We start from the raw sequence: 17,577 nt of genomic DNA on the forward strand, positions 1-17,577 counted from the left end.
AGAAGACGAGGCTGGAGGACCACTCTGTGAGATTGGAAGAAGACGTGTGCGGTGGTTTTTTTCTTGATCTGGTCGCTGCTGACGTCACTTTGACCAACAAACCTGCGCTGAGATTTATGACTGAAGCCAAGTCGAGCTGACTGCACACCGGATTACGACTGCGTGTGATTATTCAGACTTTCATTCAGAAGGACGGCTGTCAGATGAATCTCTTATTGAGCTGTGGAGTCATTCGACTGGTCTCTTTTATCTGTTGCTGTTTTTGCTTGTGTGTCGTTTTAAACTCTTTGTTTGTTGGCGAAGTCGCCTTCAGAAAGAGATCATGACTAAATGAGACTCACTCAAATTCAGAGCTGAAAACCTTCCTGGCCTGAAATCATTAAGTGTCTGTTTGCCTTCATTCAAAGATGATCTAATAAAGACTCACTCATCTCTTGTAGGTTTATGAATACTTGTTCTTGTTGTTGCTTGATAACTAAATATCCGAGTGGTTTTCTTTGATTTGAAGAGCAACGCGTCTTTCTGAATGCGTCCCGTCGAGTCTGGATGATTCACGTTTCACCAAGTCATGGAAAGATAAATTGGTGTTAAAGTATTTATGAAAGTGTGGGGGGTCAGCAGCACAGTGAAAACCTGCCATCACAGCACCACTGCTGCAGCTTTATGAGCGTTCCCGTAAATCCACAGCGCTCTCTCTGCACGCCGTCTGTTCGTCTCTGCACGCCTTCACTCATTCAGAATCATTCCCTGACGTTCCTCAGATCCACACTCGAGCCTCCATCTTCACCGAGTCGCTACACACACTGTCACCCATCCGTAGTGTTTCATCTGGTGGTGCTTTCAATTCACACATACAAAAAAAAAAAAAAAAAAAAAAAAATCTCCTTTTTCTCCATCCCAACATGACCGAGAATTCATCCTGCCAGTCTTCAAGTCAATGCTTGATGACATTAACATTCAGTGGGATCATCATGTTTCCTGTTGTCGGTCAGTATGTTCAGCTCCACTCTTTCTGGCCCACATGACATTGTTTTCACACAGTCAGACCATTTCAAATAACTTCGGTCCAATTTGACTGTTTTTTCTGCGCGTACTGTTATGTAGCCTTATTTATATTATTTATATTTACACTGAACTAACCTGTAGTTAGCTGCCTGGGAAGATTCAGAATCAATAAAACAAGCTCATCATGTCCTGCGTCCGTAGACGAGTTGTTGCCTTGATGGAGGCAGAAACACTTCCTTGGTCTCTGCATCATCAGAGCAGATTGGACGTGAGGTGAGGTGAGGTGGGCGTGGCTCAAACAGCAGGTGTGAGGAGGTGACGTGTGAGAGTACAGAAGAACGATCCAGACGGAAGACGTCAATAATTCATACTTAGATCATGAAACCCATCACTTCCCTTTGACTGACTGATGCATCGTCTTTAAATCACTCTCATACAGCTCACGTCCATGGCGTTTTCATCTCTCTGTTGTTGCAGTGTGTTGGTGGACGGATGGTTCGGTTTCCAGTTTCACCCTTTAAATGGACTCTTCTTGTTTTTACCACGTGGTGGTTTGAAATGACTGTTTTATGATTGTGTTTGTAGAAAGACCACAAAGTGAGAGCTAATGGCCGATCAAAGAAAACATGCAGTTATTGCAGCAACCAGCAAGGAAGCATGTCATAACTGAAGAGGCAGAGAGGGAAGACATTAGGCCCAGGTGCATCTTCATCTTCTTTAATGGTCATCGTGGATCTGCTGTAACGTGTTGAACATCAGTAGATCTAAGCAGACTCTGTCATCCAAACGTGTGAAAACATCAACCGAGCTGTGTGACAAATAATGATGTCCTCACATGAACGTTAGAACAGACTCTCTCCGTCTGTGCCTTCAAACTGCCTGATCGGTTGAGTTCACCCTGAAGCGGTGGTCGTGCTCGGCACACACTAGATGGCGCTGTCGTCAAAGTTTCAAAACTTCATGAATCCAAACTCCATCTCATCACAACACCGGACGTTTCAACTTCACAACAATAAAAAATCAAAGGAGACGTGATGAAAGCTGAAGATGAAATCACTCATTCAGTGAGATTTGCTCGGCCACAGGAGGCGAGAGAGTGACTACAGGAGGACTCTTCTTCTCTTCTTCAGTCAAACGCGTCCTCTGACAGAAGTAATCAGAGTACTCTTGTGTTCAGACTCCTACAGCGACCTTACATGTAACGGGGACGTTGAACAGCCTGTCGGCCATCTTGTGCACAGAGCGTAAACATGACGGTCACGTAGATAATATTCTTTCACTGCATCCGTTTGTTTGTCCAGCGTCCGTTCAGTCTGGTTACCGTGGGAACGTTCCCTCTCATCGGTTCAGCACAGGAGCAAATATTAAAAAACACAAATTGTTCCAAACTGAGCCCAGAGTCTGCAGCCTCCAAATAACGATTTTAACGAGGCTGAGGGTTTTTATATATTCTCCCATTCTACTAGACATCTGTGTTCGTGTTTCATACAAGGTGCAGGATAGACGTTAAAAAGTCTTAAATGAATGTGCAGCCAGGGTTCATCATTTCATCTCAGTAGAACATCTTTGAATATCTGTCTTTGTCCAGGTTTATTAATAATCTCACCAGAGTAAAGAAATGTAAAACACGGACACGACGTGCTGGACTGAACTTCCCAGAATGAAAACAAGAGCAAACAAATATTTAGAGCGTAGCTGAAGAGAAAATACTTCCATGTCAAGAGGGCCTGAAACAGATCATCACTTGCTGAAAATAATCCTGGTTGTTGGTTTAGGGATGAGATGAAGTCAGCAGAGAGCTGGAGCGCTGCTGAAGAGAGATAGGAGAGGATCCCATTTGTTTGTAAACAGGACTGGATCAGATTTATCCAGTCTGTTTGTTTTCACAGTCCGTGCTGTTGACTCTGGATTTCAGCGCTCGAGTCGGAGACATTCCTGCTCATAAACTGACGTCGAAGCTTCAGTCTGGATGTGTTCGACATTAAAGAACAACACAAAAGGGCTGAGGAGGTTTGATGCTACGCTAGCTCGAGCAGGATTTTAGGGAATCCCATAAAAGCTGTTCCTTCTATTCTCACCAACAATCATGGAGGGAAAATCGATAGAAACATTTATGGGAAGCTGAGCAGCCCGGCTTCATTACACAACTAACAGCATCAGCCATCGATCCCCGCAGCCAGCAGCTAAATCTGGAACATCTCAGCCAACATTGTGCAGCTCACAGAGGCTATTTTAATGTGATTTTAAGGGCTAGTTAGCTTTAGCTTTAACCCTCTTGAAGTGCCCATTAGCAAGACGTGGAACGCGGCATCTGTTGGCGGTTTGTAGGAGAGGAAGAAATCCATCATGGATTTCAATCACACTCCTGCACGCTGTCTTCATTTAGCAAGGAACGGAAACACTGCAAATGTTATCGTGCAATTATTTTAGTTGGAATGATAGATAGAGATAGATAGATAGATACTTTATTGATCCCGAAGGAAATTCAATTTATGTAACTTTTAAAAGTGATATTTGAGCGATAAGTTGACGTGCAATTTGTGAACTATTTAAAAAGTACGTTGACATCAACAAAACATATTTTGCCCCGTGTGTGATGACGTTTCTGACGTTAAGTCGGGCACGTCATTCTTCTCTGAGTTTCAGAGTTCAGCAGGTGTTCATGTACGTTTTACAAAAACTCATTATTCCAATGTGTCCGACACCACGTGAATGCACCATGAGCCCAAGTGGAAGGACAAGTTATTCCCAAACGCTGAGTCTAATTCTTCAACCTTGCACCATTCTCTAAACGCTGTCTCTCGTTTCCTTGTTGCTTATTTCGGCCTATTTTTTAATCATTATCATTCGGTGTCACAGGTCTAAGTCTCCACTCCTATTCTAAGTCCTTGAACCTCAGACTGGGTCCTCGGATCTTGTTCCTGTCCCAGCCTCGCCCGAACAAAATTCACAGCCTCTGCGCTGACACAGCTGGACTCTCACTGTGCCACCACCACAGGGACTATCTGTTCACAGGAAGTGGGCTGACTTTACGCTTCAGGGCTTATTTTATTATTTCCTCTCCAGGACCAACCAATCAGAACAGGATTCACACTCGGGGAACGGACCACCAGCTCAGCAGACTGTCGGGAAACATCTGCTCGGGTTAGCGAGGGTGTCGGACACTTTTTAAGTAAACTCAAGATAAGTGGAGCTGCCGGGTCGAGACTGCTTATTGTCTGACCCGCTGACAGGGAGGGAAACGCAAACAACACTTAAGACTCATCATACAATCATACGCTCTTAAATAACTCTGATGGTTTACTTTACACGTCAACAAAAATAAGCGTGCTTTGGATATACTGACATTTAGCCAACTTGGTGATGGGTTACCACTGTGAAAGGTCACTGTGCTGAAAAAACAACCATCCACTAACTACACAGAGCTCAACATGAACAAGTGTAAACCAATTATTTAACTTCAAATGTAAAATACTTATTCTGCTAAATTCTGTCAGAAATAACAAAGCAAACTGTGAAATAGTAAAGAAAGCTAGTGTGAGGGCTTTTATAGTGCTCTCTGTTTGATAACAACAAAAGATAGATAGATAGATACTTTATTGATCCCGAGGGAAATTCAGGATTGTAAAATGTAAGTCTGACATGCAAACACACGGACTCTTACAACTACATAAACAATACAAAGGTCTTTAAATACATCTCCAGGCCTATACTAACCCTAACATTTTATAAAATGTTAGCCTCTACAATTAATTATTACATTAACATGATCAACAACTCTGCAATAAACATCACAACCTGACTGATACAGGAAGCAGAAGAGGAATACGTTTCTTTAACATCTTTTTAAATGGAGCTTAACTCTGCAGTAATGAACATTCACACAAGGAGAAAAACAAAAGTCTCTTCTCAACAATAAACCAGCTTTGACTGACGCACGTTGTACTCCGCAAGTGGAAGTTACCTTTCTGACGTCCGTCGGAAGTTTTCAGGTGAGCTGCGTTATTCGGCGACCCTTCGGTGTCTTCTTTGGGAGAAAGTGAAGGCCGCTCCTGGACTGGACAAACACGAATACTGCTGCATACATCCATTAAAGCAGGATGGTCAACGTTCATTTCACATTTAGACGGGGAGTCTACTCGAGCGCGCGCGAATGCAATTAAAATATTTAAGTGGGTGATGGGAAAGTGGGCGGGGCTAAACCATGTAATATTTCGTGGTAATGGTTAATTCCCTGTATTTGTGTTTATAGCCAACAGCTTTGGATCAAAATGGAGGCTGCTATAAGGCATTCAGACACATCATGACAAACAAGCAAACCTACAATTTGTAGGATGAAGAATTTTAAAAGTCTTAAGTTGTAATGGAGGCACAGAGTTTACAGTACATTTATACAAACTTAGTTTATTACTTTCAGTGTGGACATCTCTGACACAGGCCCTGACCTCCTCAGTTCGTCTTTGACTCTTCCTCTCACGTTGAACAGAAAGATAGTCGGGGCACACTGATAGCCATGTGGTGTTAAATATGTTTTCCAGGTCGCAGGGTTATGGGATAATGAAATAACAATGTCACAAGAAACCCAATCACAACCAACAATGAGCTCCTTCTTCCTCGTTTCACATAAAGAGAGGTTTGTTCGTTTTGTCGCCCTCTTCAGTCCATCATGAAATACCTGCTGACTAAAGAGCTTCAGAACATGTTTGTTCCTCATGGATCAGGAAGGATTGTGATTAAAACTATTACAAGTATTAAAAAGATTTGATGAAATATCAAAAACATTTGACCTTTAAAAGTGATGCACTTTTTACCATGTGAAATGATGGGTTGAATAATATAATTGTCCCTAAAGCTGAATCTATCAACAGACTGGATTGTACTCATGCAGCATAATCACGGCCGTGGTTCTAATCTAACAGACAACACTGAGACTCTGTGCAGGCTGAAAAGTAGACCCTTTAATGTTCTTTGTGGAGCCATTATATACTGTTCAACAGATGTCACAAATTCCTTCCCACTTTAGATACTTCTGTACATGGTCAGGAGAATCACATCACCTTTACCCTTACAATGTCAAACCTCTATTTGAAGAACAATTCCTCATTCCATTGTCAACTGAGGCCATACATTTATACTTTTAGAATACCTCTAATGACATTCTTCTCTTCAAATATGGTCATAGCTTCTCCGAATAGATCGTAGTCTGCTCACAGCAAAGTCACCTCTACAAAGTGTAACCAAACTGAACGTATTCACAGAAATTCGTACTATCATGAAACAGAAAAAACAGAAAACAGAAATTAAGATTTGTACACTTCTTCTAGAAACTGTTAATATTTTCGTCCACAGATTAAATCTCCTTTATATCAGAATTCACACAGTTTGACAACATACATGTCTGCACAATATTACAACAGGTGCATGCAAACAAAAAACTCCAGTCCAGGGAAAGATGGCCGAATTCAACCTCAAGGTTATTATGAAGTGAAAATGAAAACTCTGCTTCTCTTTGTGTTTTTCTTCCTCTTCTTTAACCTTTTGTCATAATGTGTGTCTGGAACATTTTCCTGCAGACTGTTGTCTTATCAGACATCAAACATTTCAAACAAAGTCACCAACAACCTCTCTCTCTCTCTCTCTCTCTCTCTCTCTCTCTCTCTCTCTCTCACAGGTTCATTGTTACGGAGGCGATGAGGCGATGGAGGAGCCGATGACTGAGGTTCGACTCCAGACGTGAGTCAGACTTGCAGAGCATAATGACTTCATGAACCTAAAGCAGAAACAGCCATTGTTTCATTTCCCTTCACCTCTTATCGTATCCAATAACAACGTGTCACGCACAATAACCTGCGCACACACGACCTTTATGCAAAGGTGCAAGCTGGGCTGCATGGCGCTACATATAGAAATACACATGATGTCACATTGTATATGCATACTGTGTGAACTCAGTCACACATGAGACACACACACACACTCAGTCAGGCTCAGTTCCTCATATATCCATGTTTGTATGTTCGTACATTTATTATCAACACGAAGCGCTGCGTCGCATCAAATCACACCCATCAACAATCACCCACTTCACTGTGACCTTGACTTAACATCAAACTGAAATCCTCCCACCAAGATGTTCTCCTCAAACGAGCTTTTAAAGAAATAAGTGAAGTCTGGACTCACTTGGTCCTCACAAAGATGGAACACACACACTCACACACTCACACACACACACACACACACACACACACAGGACAAATGGATGTAACACCACCGCCTGTGAATCTCGAAGATTGCAGCTTCTCGGTGACTCACCGCTCAATACAGAGAGAGAAAACTGTAATTCACTGAGGCAGTTTCAGCCTGACATGGACACAGGTCTGTTTATAGCTGGAATCAGCAGGAATATATGGAGGAGAGCGTCCACTCTTTAAAGACATCTCTGCCTCTTTTCTGCACACACAGGGCAATTGTTTCTTGGTTCTTTAGTCTGAAGGAGTCAGCAGTACTCCTGATGATCGTCTTATCAGTGAGATTTATTTTTCACTGCATCAAATACAAACATGGATCAAATATCCTTTAAATCTACTGATTGCTAAAATCTAAACTTTCCTTTATTTATTTTCTTCCCAACACATGAAAGTGTGTTACAGCTCGAAAAGAATCTTGTTTTTTGTTTTTAAAGGAGGAAGTTTGTTGTTTCTTTTCCCTTTGTGTTTGATTCATAAAACAACTTTAACTGTAGAAAATGAAGTCATGGTGAAACGTCGCCTATAAACTCCAAAAACATATATTTGTGCAATTCAGCAGTTTCTAAGAATGCAGCAGTGTTCATTGAAAGCTTTAACCTCCGGTGTTGAAAAATGAAGCAGATACAGAAGGGTAAAAAAAACCCTGCAGTTTGAGTGAAGAGTCTGCATGATGCTTTCTGCAGAAGTGCCAGAAGTCACCGCCGGTCCGAAAGGCCGTTTCTACAGCAGAAACTGAACATGTCTACAGCCTGGTTAAAAAAAAATAAATAAAAAAAAACCCGACATGCATCAACTCTGAAAAAGTCTAAAACAGTCAAATCACTTTGTTGTTGAGTGCTGATGAAACTTTGATCCCTCACAGCTTTTAGGAACACACATATTCAAATGTAAGGAGCTGCCAGTAAAGACTTGGAGAAAGGTAGAGTCACACTGAAGCGTCGTTATCGTCGTACTGCAGAGCTGGACTGAATGCTCCAGTTTGCTGAACTCCACTTGTGCTTGAAATAAATCTGAACATCCCATGAAAGTAAAACTCCAACCATCCTCTGTGTGCCCGTACCTGATCATACATCACTGTAATAATCAGGTGAGCTGTTGGTAATAGCAGCTATGGGCCCTGGTGAGCTGCTATATATAAACCTCAGAGGTGAGCAGTCAAGCGTAGAGGGCGAGAGACAATGTTCCCTCAGAGAGAGAGAGAGAGAGAGAGAGAGAGAGGGAGTTATGTCCTTGCTCCTCTCAAGAACATGCTGGAGCAGCCGTTCTCACATGCAAGCAGTAAAGCAGTGTACCTGCACATGAGCCTGATGTTTGTTCTCGCCCAGCTCTTTATTCTTTGTCCATCACACACACACACACACACACACACACACACACACACTGCTCTATCTGGTGCATGGAGGTTGTGAATATAAGGTTCCCTGTAATGCACGGTGTAACAATGGAAAGGACGCTACTGTAACACTCTGTCAGAGGTAAACACACGCAGTACAATCATCCAGTTACATGCACGCATCCTACATCATGTCCTTCATGTCGCTGATCAGCTGCACAGCTTGTGAAACCGGACAGAGTGAAGACGGCGAGTGATCAGAGCTGCTCTCTCCTCACGTCTGTTGGAGGAGAAGTGGATGAGCGATGCAGAGTTAGGATGAACAGCTCTCGGCCAAAGGAAGGCGGCTCTCTTCAGGAGTGGAAGAAAGAGTTGGAAGAGATTAGATAAAATCTTGACTTTCTCTGCACACATGACCAACTCGAGTGAAGCCTTCGGAACGACCTGAAAAAACAAGACTTTGTTTGGGAGAATCAGGCCGAAAATCAGCTGATTATCATGTCACGTGTTCCCCACCTTATATGTGTCAGAGTGTTATAAAACACTTTAAAGTGACTTTCTTACTCCAGTGTTTTTATGGTTTGATGTCTTTTTTTTATTGCATAGGAATTTGTCTTGGTGTGCTGGTACTTAAATAACATTGAATATGAGGGCAGTTCTCTGCTATATTAAAAAATACATACCAATCTATTATTGACAAAGCTGCGCCCGCTTCCAGTATGCATTAAGCTGAACAGAGCAGACTGACCTGGACAGGAAGTCAGACTCGAGGACGCCTAGAGCATCCAGCCCATTTAAAAAAAAAAAAAAAAAACCCAACATAAACAGACCAATGACAACGTAAAGTCTAAAAAGGCACCAAATGAAGAACAACTTAACCTCAGACAGACAAACTTACCCGATGTGTGTATGATTTTGTAAACGTGAGAATCCAGTTCCTTTGAGCTGCACTGTGCTTCAGAAACAGATCCCGTCTGGGGTGCACGCTGTCGGACAGAGCTTGACCACGGACCGCAGACCGAACAAGGTTACCGTTATTTATCATGTTTCGTAATCTTTATTTAGAGCGAGTGACCGTTTTCATATCTGCAGCAGTCAGGTGTAGATGTACTCTCTGAGCTCAGCTGTGGTGTGGGTCCAGTCTATGACTGTCATGTACAGTCAGCCTTACATTAGTCTTTGTGTGATCACTTCCTGATCTGACTTCTCACTTTTAAAGCGGGGCCTCTGTCCCATTTCGGATGGTTGGTGCCGAACAAACAAATACAAGTGGATGCAAAGTTTAGTATGCATAATTTATTATTTCTCACAACAAGCACACGTCATGAAGCCTGGTACCTCCTCTCACACACCGACGTACAACAAAAGCAAAGGTACACCGAGCAGCGTGACAAGCTGAACGTCCAAAACACCTGACTGCACAGAGTGCTGAGTTCTGATTCATCTTATGGCTTCATCACATTTGAACACTGGACTTCCTGTCTGTCACTATGAACTCACTGTGTCACACATGAGTTCTCTTTGCCTCCACTGAAGGAATCATTATCACAGTAGATCTAAATAAAGAACAGGGACGTCGGCATGTAAAAACAGACAGATTGTTGAAATGTTATCACCACTTTGGATCGCACATGAAGACTGAGGAATCCATTTAACATAACACGCTTTTAGAAATGTGAGATGCCTTTGTTATCACAGCTGTGTTCAGTCTGAAACAGATTTGTTTTTTATGCACGCTACTCAAACCTCTGCTTCAGGATACGTCACTGAGTTTTTGTCTTTGGGGGACTTGTTTATAAAGTTGTTGACACGAACATTTTTAAGAATTCAGTCTTTTTTTTTCCTTCAAGCCTCGACTTCCCTCACGTTGTCATGACAGCAGAAAGTCGGCAGCATAAAGAGAAATATGACAGCAAGCCATCCATTTAAATGAGCTCAGTTTATCCAATGTTTCAAACAGTCAGTGTGTTCTGACCTCTGGATCTGGATTTCCGTGGAAATCCTGGAAAGTCTTCAGGATGACTTGAGGACATGTTGACTTTACAGGAAATACGTTTTTATATCCACGAGTTGATTTGTGTCCCCGATGTAACGAAACATGTTAGCAGCAAACAAAGACTGAATAAACTAAGGCAGAAGGAAGGTTACGTGTGAGAGTTTGTGTTGTACAGTGTGTGTTACTAGAAACAGAAACAATTCAAACACGACGCACTGTATGTAGTTCTGACTGAAGTTAAAAAGGCATCCGTCTGGATAAGAATGTAAACAGTATCAGGTGAACTGTGCAGCAGTCATCAGAGTCCTAGCGTGAAGTTGAATCCCTCCACACGTCTCTATGTTCCCACATCTAAAGTAGTTTGAATGCACTTTGACTGTCTTCCTGTTGCACGAGGCGCTCAACGTAATGTCGTCAACATAACGGATAATCTGGACTTTGAAATCATGCAGGCGTGCAGTCGGAGGCTTTGGTTCGGGCTTTCTTTGTCAGCTCAGTTGAATCATTATTTGGCCGTCTGCTGTAACAATGAAGAAAGAACTCTAAACCTTTCTTGCCAGCACATCTACACACTGAGGTACTTAATGAGACTTCATTATTTCCACCAAAAACATCAAATACAGTAAACACATTTCCAAGCATTACAAAATGTTCTGACCTGTATTCTACAATCATTTTTGTTAGCCCTCCCTTCTTCTTTCCTACTCCAAAGTGATGCATTGGATTAGACAAACTCTGCTGCCCTGCATCCTTCCTTTTGTCCTGTTGGGTGTCCATGCAGTCTGAATGCAAAGGCGTCTCCTCTCAGACCACTCAGCCATGCAAAAGAGGGTCTGCTGAAACATTTAGAAATGTGTTTTTATTCATCCAAAATAAGTTCTGACTTCTTTTTAGAGACCATCCACACATCTCGGTTGTTGTGATTTCTCACACCCTTGTTAACAGCGTCAGCTGCCAGGTGGTGTGTTGAATCCAGCACTTTGTTCAGGACTGTGAGATTTTAACCTCTGCAGGATGGACTCAATCTGGTGCACATATCAAGGCTTCACTGGATCCACTGATCCTTCATGTTACCAGCAGCAGGTCAGATGAGCATTCTTCACAAGTGACAAAATGGATGCATTTGGTCATTAGCACTGCTTGCTAACGTTGCACTGCATTCTGATATTAGCGTTGCAGTGCAGCCTTTCATTGGCTGTCAAACTACAGCTTGATGTAATGAAAGTGAAACTGTTGGCAGTCTCAGATGTTCTTAATGGTACCCCTCTGGTTTTAAACACGAGCTCCAGCAGCCGTAAACTCTTTTTTGCCTGACGAGAGGTAAGAATCTAACAACAGCTAAGTAGTCCATTAAGGTCTCCTCGGTGTGTTAGCATGTCAACCTCACAGCAGCTGCTAGCTTGGCTACAGACAACACTGTCTGTCTGCTGTATTTCATCTCTCTCATTCTCATTCTGGCTTGTTGATTAGCCGTTTAGCGCAAACCTTACACCCATCATCTGATGTCAGCCTGCCAGGTTTGAAGATGCCCCGCCCCCGTCAGTGTCAGGAGTCTCCTCCATCACAGCGCTGAGCTGTTTGAACCTCCCACACATGACTAAAGGTCACTTCTTAACACTGAGGATGGTCATCTGTAGACACTCCTCCTTCAGAGCCACCAGTTCAGTCTTATAGCTGCTTGTCTTGCCTCCGTCAGCGTACACACAAGGCTGCTTTTTTGCTGCAAGAGGCGTTTCCATAGTGACTGAACCAGCGTTGAGTATGTCGGCGTGCGATGGCGAGGAAGAGGAGCGCCTGTGGCAGGCTGCAGACAGTAAAGCAGAGAGAGCTCGGCCAACATCATGCCGAGCCCCCTCGTTGACAAAACAGTAGAGAATCGGGTCAGCGACACAGTTGAGGCTGGTCAGCGCTAAAGACACATGGTACGCCGCAAACAAGCTCTCCTCTGAGCCACAGTCGCACGGTTTATTCAGAAACATGACACTCCGCACCAAGAGGAGGATGTGGTATGGTCCAAAGCAGAGCAAAACAATCAGAATCAGACTCAATGCCAGACGCTGGATTTTTGCCTTTTCCTGGCGCTCTGTGGAGACGTTGCAGCGTATTGCTGACAGGATCCCACGGTAGGCAACGAGCATGGCAGTCCATGGAGCGAGGAAGCCCAGGAAAGTCCTGTAGAGGTTCATGCCGGCCACCCAGTCCTGCATGGGATACTTCTCGAAGCAGAAGGTGTGGTTGAAGCGATCCTGGAAGAGCTCGTCGTGGAAGAGTGGAGCAGAGTTGGCAACGATCTCGATGGTCCACACCATGGCACTGACCAGGACAGCTGCAGGAACACCAGCACAGAGACATATTTAGCTTTCCAGTCCTTTTTAAAGTTAGTGCTTCATGAACTAGAGACATCTAGACACAGCTCGTAGGTACTGGGCCATTTACTGACATCATTATGAATTTCTTTAAACCGTGAATGAATATGAACATTGAGTATTTTGTGCAGAATTCTGAGCCATGAGGAAACAGTGCAAACAGAATTTCTGACGTCGTCATGAACAGTTTCCATCCAGTTATTTTCCATTTCTTTCGGGGTTAGCCAGATGTGGTTGAACTTGTTTTATGACTGTGGTTACATATGTATCATACTGTCTTAAGAAAATCTGAAGACACGGAAGAGTTCTTATCTCATAAACTAGATTCCCTGATGTGTCTGGAAAAGACAGATATGAACCTCTCCGATATCAGAACTTATCGTCAAATGTGGAATATTTATGAATAATTTAGATCAGCCACGTGTCAAGCATGAACCTGTGAAATTGGAACTTCCCTTTTCCTCATTAAAAGACAGTAAGGTCCCTTTAAAGTGGCTCATCTGACGTATATTTACATCTTTTATTGAGCTTCCTAAGAATGCATCAGGGATTTGATTCTAAGTGTTCGATGCCTGAATTTGATGCCATCCATCATTAATACCAGCCGATTTGAGGTGCATGTTATTTCTGAACACCTCCTCATCCTTGACGCTACACACCTGTCTTGATTCGTCGGACCTTGGCGAAGCGCAGAGGATAAGCCACAGCCAGGTACCTGTCCAGCGAGATACAGCAGAGGAAGGCGATGCTGACGTAGATGTTGGTGTAGAAGATGAAGCCGAACAGTTTGCAGCTCTCCTGGCCGTGGATCCAGTCATCGTGGTGCAGGAAGTAGTCGATCCACAGTGGAAGAGTGCTGATGTAGAGGAGGTCGGCCACTGAGAGGTTGATCAGGTAGATGCCCAGCTCGTTGCGTTGGCGAACCTGAGGACGTAACGTGAAGGAGGGGGGGGAGTCAGGAGTGAGAGATAGAAGAGGGATGAACATCAGACTCTTTCTTTGTTTCCTTCAAAAGCTCAGCTCAGACGACTTGATCACGTTTCAGATGTCTCATACAGCAACAATATCAAAGGTACAATCGTTCCACCTGTTGATGAGTCGCCACAACTATAGCAGGCACTTCTGTTTCCAATGCAGTATTGATGTCATTAGGCGAATATTCAGGCCGAACCGTCCGGGTAGGTTCATGTTTTTGATTCACCGCAGAATTGTCTGAGGACTACAATGACCAGAGTGCATTTGTGACCCCTCCCTCCCTCAGACACGGTGGGTCTATGACAGGGCTAGAAAATAGATGTCGGAGTGTTGACCTTGATGTAAGCAGAATATGAATGTCACGTCGTACTGTCGCTCACTTTTAATGATGTTTTTTCGTGGTTCATGAAAAAGTTTGTGATCTCACTTGAATGAAAAGTCAATAACAGTTCCTGCAGCTGCTGCCAAAGCAAACGGAGAGTCTGTGAGAAACCCTGAAGATGTTTGATGTTGTCTGGGAAAATATCCTCTGACACTGCTGACAACATGCAGGTCAGTCAGCACAGCACACGAGGGAAATCCCTCCTTACACGCCCCGTCGAGCACTTTACCTCGACGTGCAGAGACAAGTGTAACTTTCCTCCGCCGCGCTCCGGGTGTAAAAATGATGTCAGTGAATGACCTGGAAGAATCTGTGTTTAACAGAAAAATACGAGCAGGATCTTCAAGCAGAGAGTGAGGGTGCCACCGTTTTCTATTTGTTGCCTCAGGATCCTCAGAACTTACAGCTTGTCTCCACCTTTCAGACTCTTTAATGTGGAGCTGCTTGTTTGGTTTCCTGCACACAGCCGGTCTTTCTTTAAGTCTTTATTGGACCAAAAAGTCAGGGCAGTTTCTGCGTGTCATCGTCGTGTCGTGTTTGTCTGGGTGCTTTTTAAACCCTTTCTGAGCAAGGGTTTATTATGTGCACTGAGTTGAGTGTTTTGCATCTTGTCATAAATATTTTAAGGTAGCTTAATGTTATTATTGTTTTTTTTACAATCCTTATATTTCTCAAACTTTTAATAATCAGAGTTTTCTTTTCTTTTCCTTTTTTTACCAACTTGGGAAATAATTGAAATTTAATGTTGACATTTAGTTTTCAGAACAGTATCGACATGCAGGTTTTGGACTACAGTTTTAGAGTTACGTATTACAGGCAAACACTGTGTGTGTGTGTGTGTGTGTGTGTGTGTGTGTGTGTGTGTGTGTGTGTGTGTGCGTGTGTGTTCGTGTCCCTCACCTGCATGTAGGCAGCCCACAGGGCCATGCAGTTAGTGGGCAGCCCCAGAACGATGACGATGATGTAGAGCGTGGGCTGGAAGAACTGATCCACCTTACTGTCCACATCACAGAACGAGATGTTGCACATTGTCCTGTGTGAAGCACTCTGAGTGTGTGTGTGTGTGTGTGTGTGTTCAGCTACCCTCAGCTCTGAGTGTCCCTCAGTAGCTTCACTATGTACCAGCAGTTTGACAGTGACATGCCGACTCCAGCTTCCTGCTCGACCATCACGCGGCCGTCCAACGTGGAGCAGCAGAAGAACACGGGACTCTGCTTTCTACAGCATTTCATGATTCCTGTTCATCACACGGTCCCGCTCACCGCTTGGTGTGTCATAATCCTCCCCCATGCTTGAAAGCGTCCCTCAGCATGGAGGAAAAGGAGGAGTAGAAAGGACGGATAAAATGTGGTGAAATGAAGGCTGCCTTATCGACACAGTGCCAGGCCTCCTGCGCCTCATCAATCTTTTAGAGATCACAGGTCTGCCAGGTCTACTGCCAGAAGGAGGCGCTGAACATCTGGGTGTGTCTCAAGGTCCTGATGACACACAAACCTCCTCTGGGATGTTTGCACTCAAACAGCCGAGTGACTTTACACAGCTTCAGCACGGTGGAGCCCACAGGCTGTCCGTGTCATCTGAAAAAGAAGAGAGGCGGGGAGAGAGAGTTCAGTCTCGACCTTTATATTATAATAAATCCTGTAAAAAAAAAAAAAAAAAAAAAGGACACTAATTAAAGACGCACAGATTCCAATGGCCATTTCTGATTACTTCCTGTTTAATTAGTGCTGGAAGTGTTTATACATTTGTAAAATGCTCCAATCATTTATTTACATAAAAGCCCGTCTGGGGACGAGACAAATTAGCGTCCGCTGTAAACACGACGAGACTTCCATCGGATTGTTTTCAGTGTGTCTGTGTATTTGTCATTATCAAATAAAATAAACAATCCTTTTAATAAAGATATTTTTATTATGTTTCACTGACGTGCATTTATGTTACGGTCTACACAAACTAATAAAACTAGAAGATTCACATAAATACAAAACAGTGGAGACTTCAACGCTTAAAAAACCTTTGAAAAAAACCTAAAAAGTACGAAAACTAAAAAAGGAAGAAATTAAATCTTTGGCTGCCACCCTAACAAACCTTTAATTTTCACTTAAAACGAAGCCTGCAGCATTATACACACGACACCAAGTATCTTTGAGTTCTAGTTTTTAAAAAGGAAAACAATCTTCATTTTGATAATTGTAAGTCAATGCAGTTGAAAACGTATTGATGCGTTATCTAACACCACGAGGCAGGAAGGCAGAAACAGAGCGTGCAGGTTCATGTCACTTCATTCTGCATGATGTCTCCTCACTCTGCCAGCACCACGCCGTGTTCCAGGTTCACTCCCTGCGTTTAATCAAAGTGAACTCAGACTGTCCTGCATGAACACACCCTGATCTCAAACAGTCAGAACCCACTCCTTGACATGGATTGAAATGTGCTGCCTCAGTGGACTGAGACTGAGAGGAAATGGAAGCAGATGGGAAGAGTAGTGCAGTGAAGCAGCACAAGTTTATCAGGGTGACATTCTGACATCTGGTATGCTAACACGGAGCATGCTGACATGTGCATGCAGGAGAAGTCCTTCCATAGGTTGCACACACAGAGAGTCCAGGTCAGGAGATATGATGAGCATTATGTAAGCCTTCGTATAAACCTGACCTGAATATACATGCACAGTACAGATGGAGAGAGAGAACTGTTTCTGTTTCCCTCTCAGACTTCTCCATCGAGCTCTGATTCTGTTTATACATCTTGGACTGATTTCATATTTTTGCATACGGATGACAGGAATCCACATGTGCTTTCAATCTCTCCACTCAAACATGTTCTTGTGAACTATGAACTGCCTTCGTCCAGACTTTATGTATGTTTCAGCTTCTTTTCATTCCTCTTAGATCGATAGATTTCACCAGAAAGCTGTGAGGGTTTTTCTTTTTGCTGCCTGAGGGGAGAACTGGAGTGTGCAGCTTTTACACATTTTAGTAAAATATTTCCCACAGATGAATCCTGGATTGTATCTGGATATTTATAATCAAATCAATTGAGTCCTGCTCACACCCACCAAAGATTATTTCTCATTGTGTCAGAAGTACAAAAAGGTTAAAGTCATCAGAATAACTCGTGTGGAGGTTACAAAAGTTAACCAGAAAAATCATCTCTGTAGACACTTTGTGAACCCTGAACATGCAGAGCAGCTTGTGTACGAACCATGTGTGTAAGATGAACTACATATGTTATCAACAGTAGCTCATTTAGTCTGTGAAATGTTTGTCACG

General features: G+C 43.2%; 1 protein-coding gene across 1 annotated transcript; it reads right to left on the minus strand.

Annotated features, from left to right (window-relative positions):
• Positions 1-10,900: 10,900 nt before the first annotated feature.
• On the minus strand, positions 10,901-15,877 carry gpr4 (G protein-coupled receptor 4). The gene is made up of 3 exons (XM_079353662.1): positions 15,206-15,877; positions 13,608-13,872; positions 10,901-12,908 (listed from the first exon to the last, which is right to left on the minus strand). Exons 1-3 carry the CDS (start codon positions 15,332-15,334, stop codon positions 12,187-12,189), a joined length of 1,116 nt encoding a protein of 371 aa, XP_079209788.1. The 5' UTR covers positions 15,335-15,877; the 3' UTR covers positions 10,901-12,186.
• Positions 15,878-17,577: the final 1,700 nt, after the last annotated feature.

This window comes from Symphodus melops, assembly GCF_947650265.1.
Source record: "Symphodus melops genome assembly, chromosome: 10".
Taxonomy (NCBI): Eukaryota; Metazoa; Chordata; class Actinopteri; order Labriformes; family Labridae; genus Symphodus; species Symphodus melops.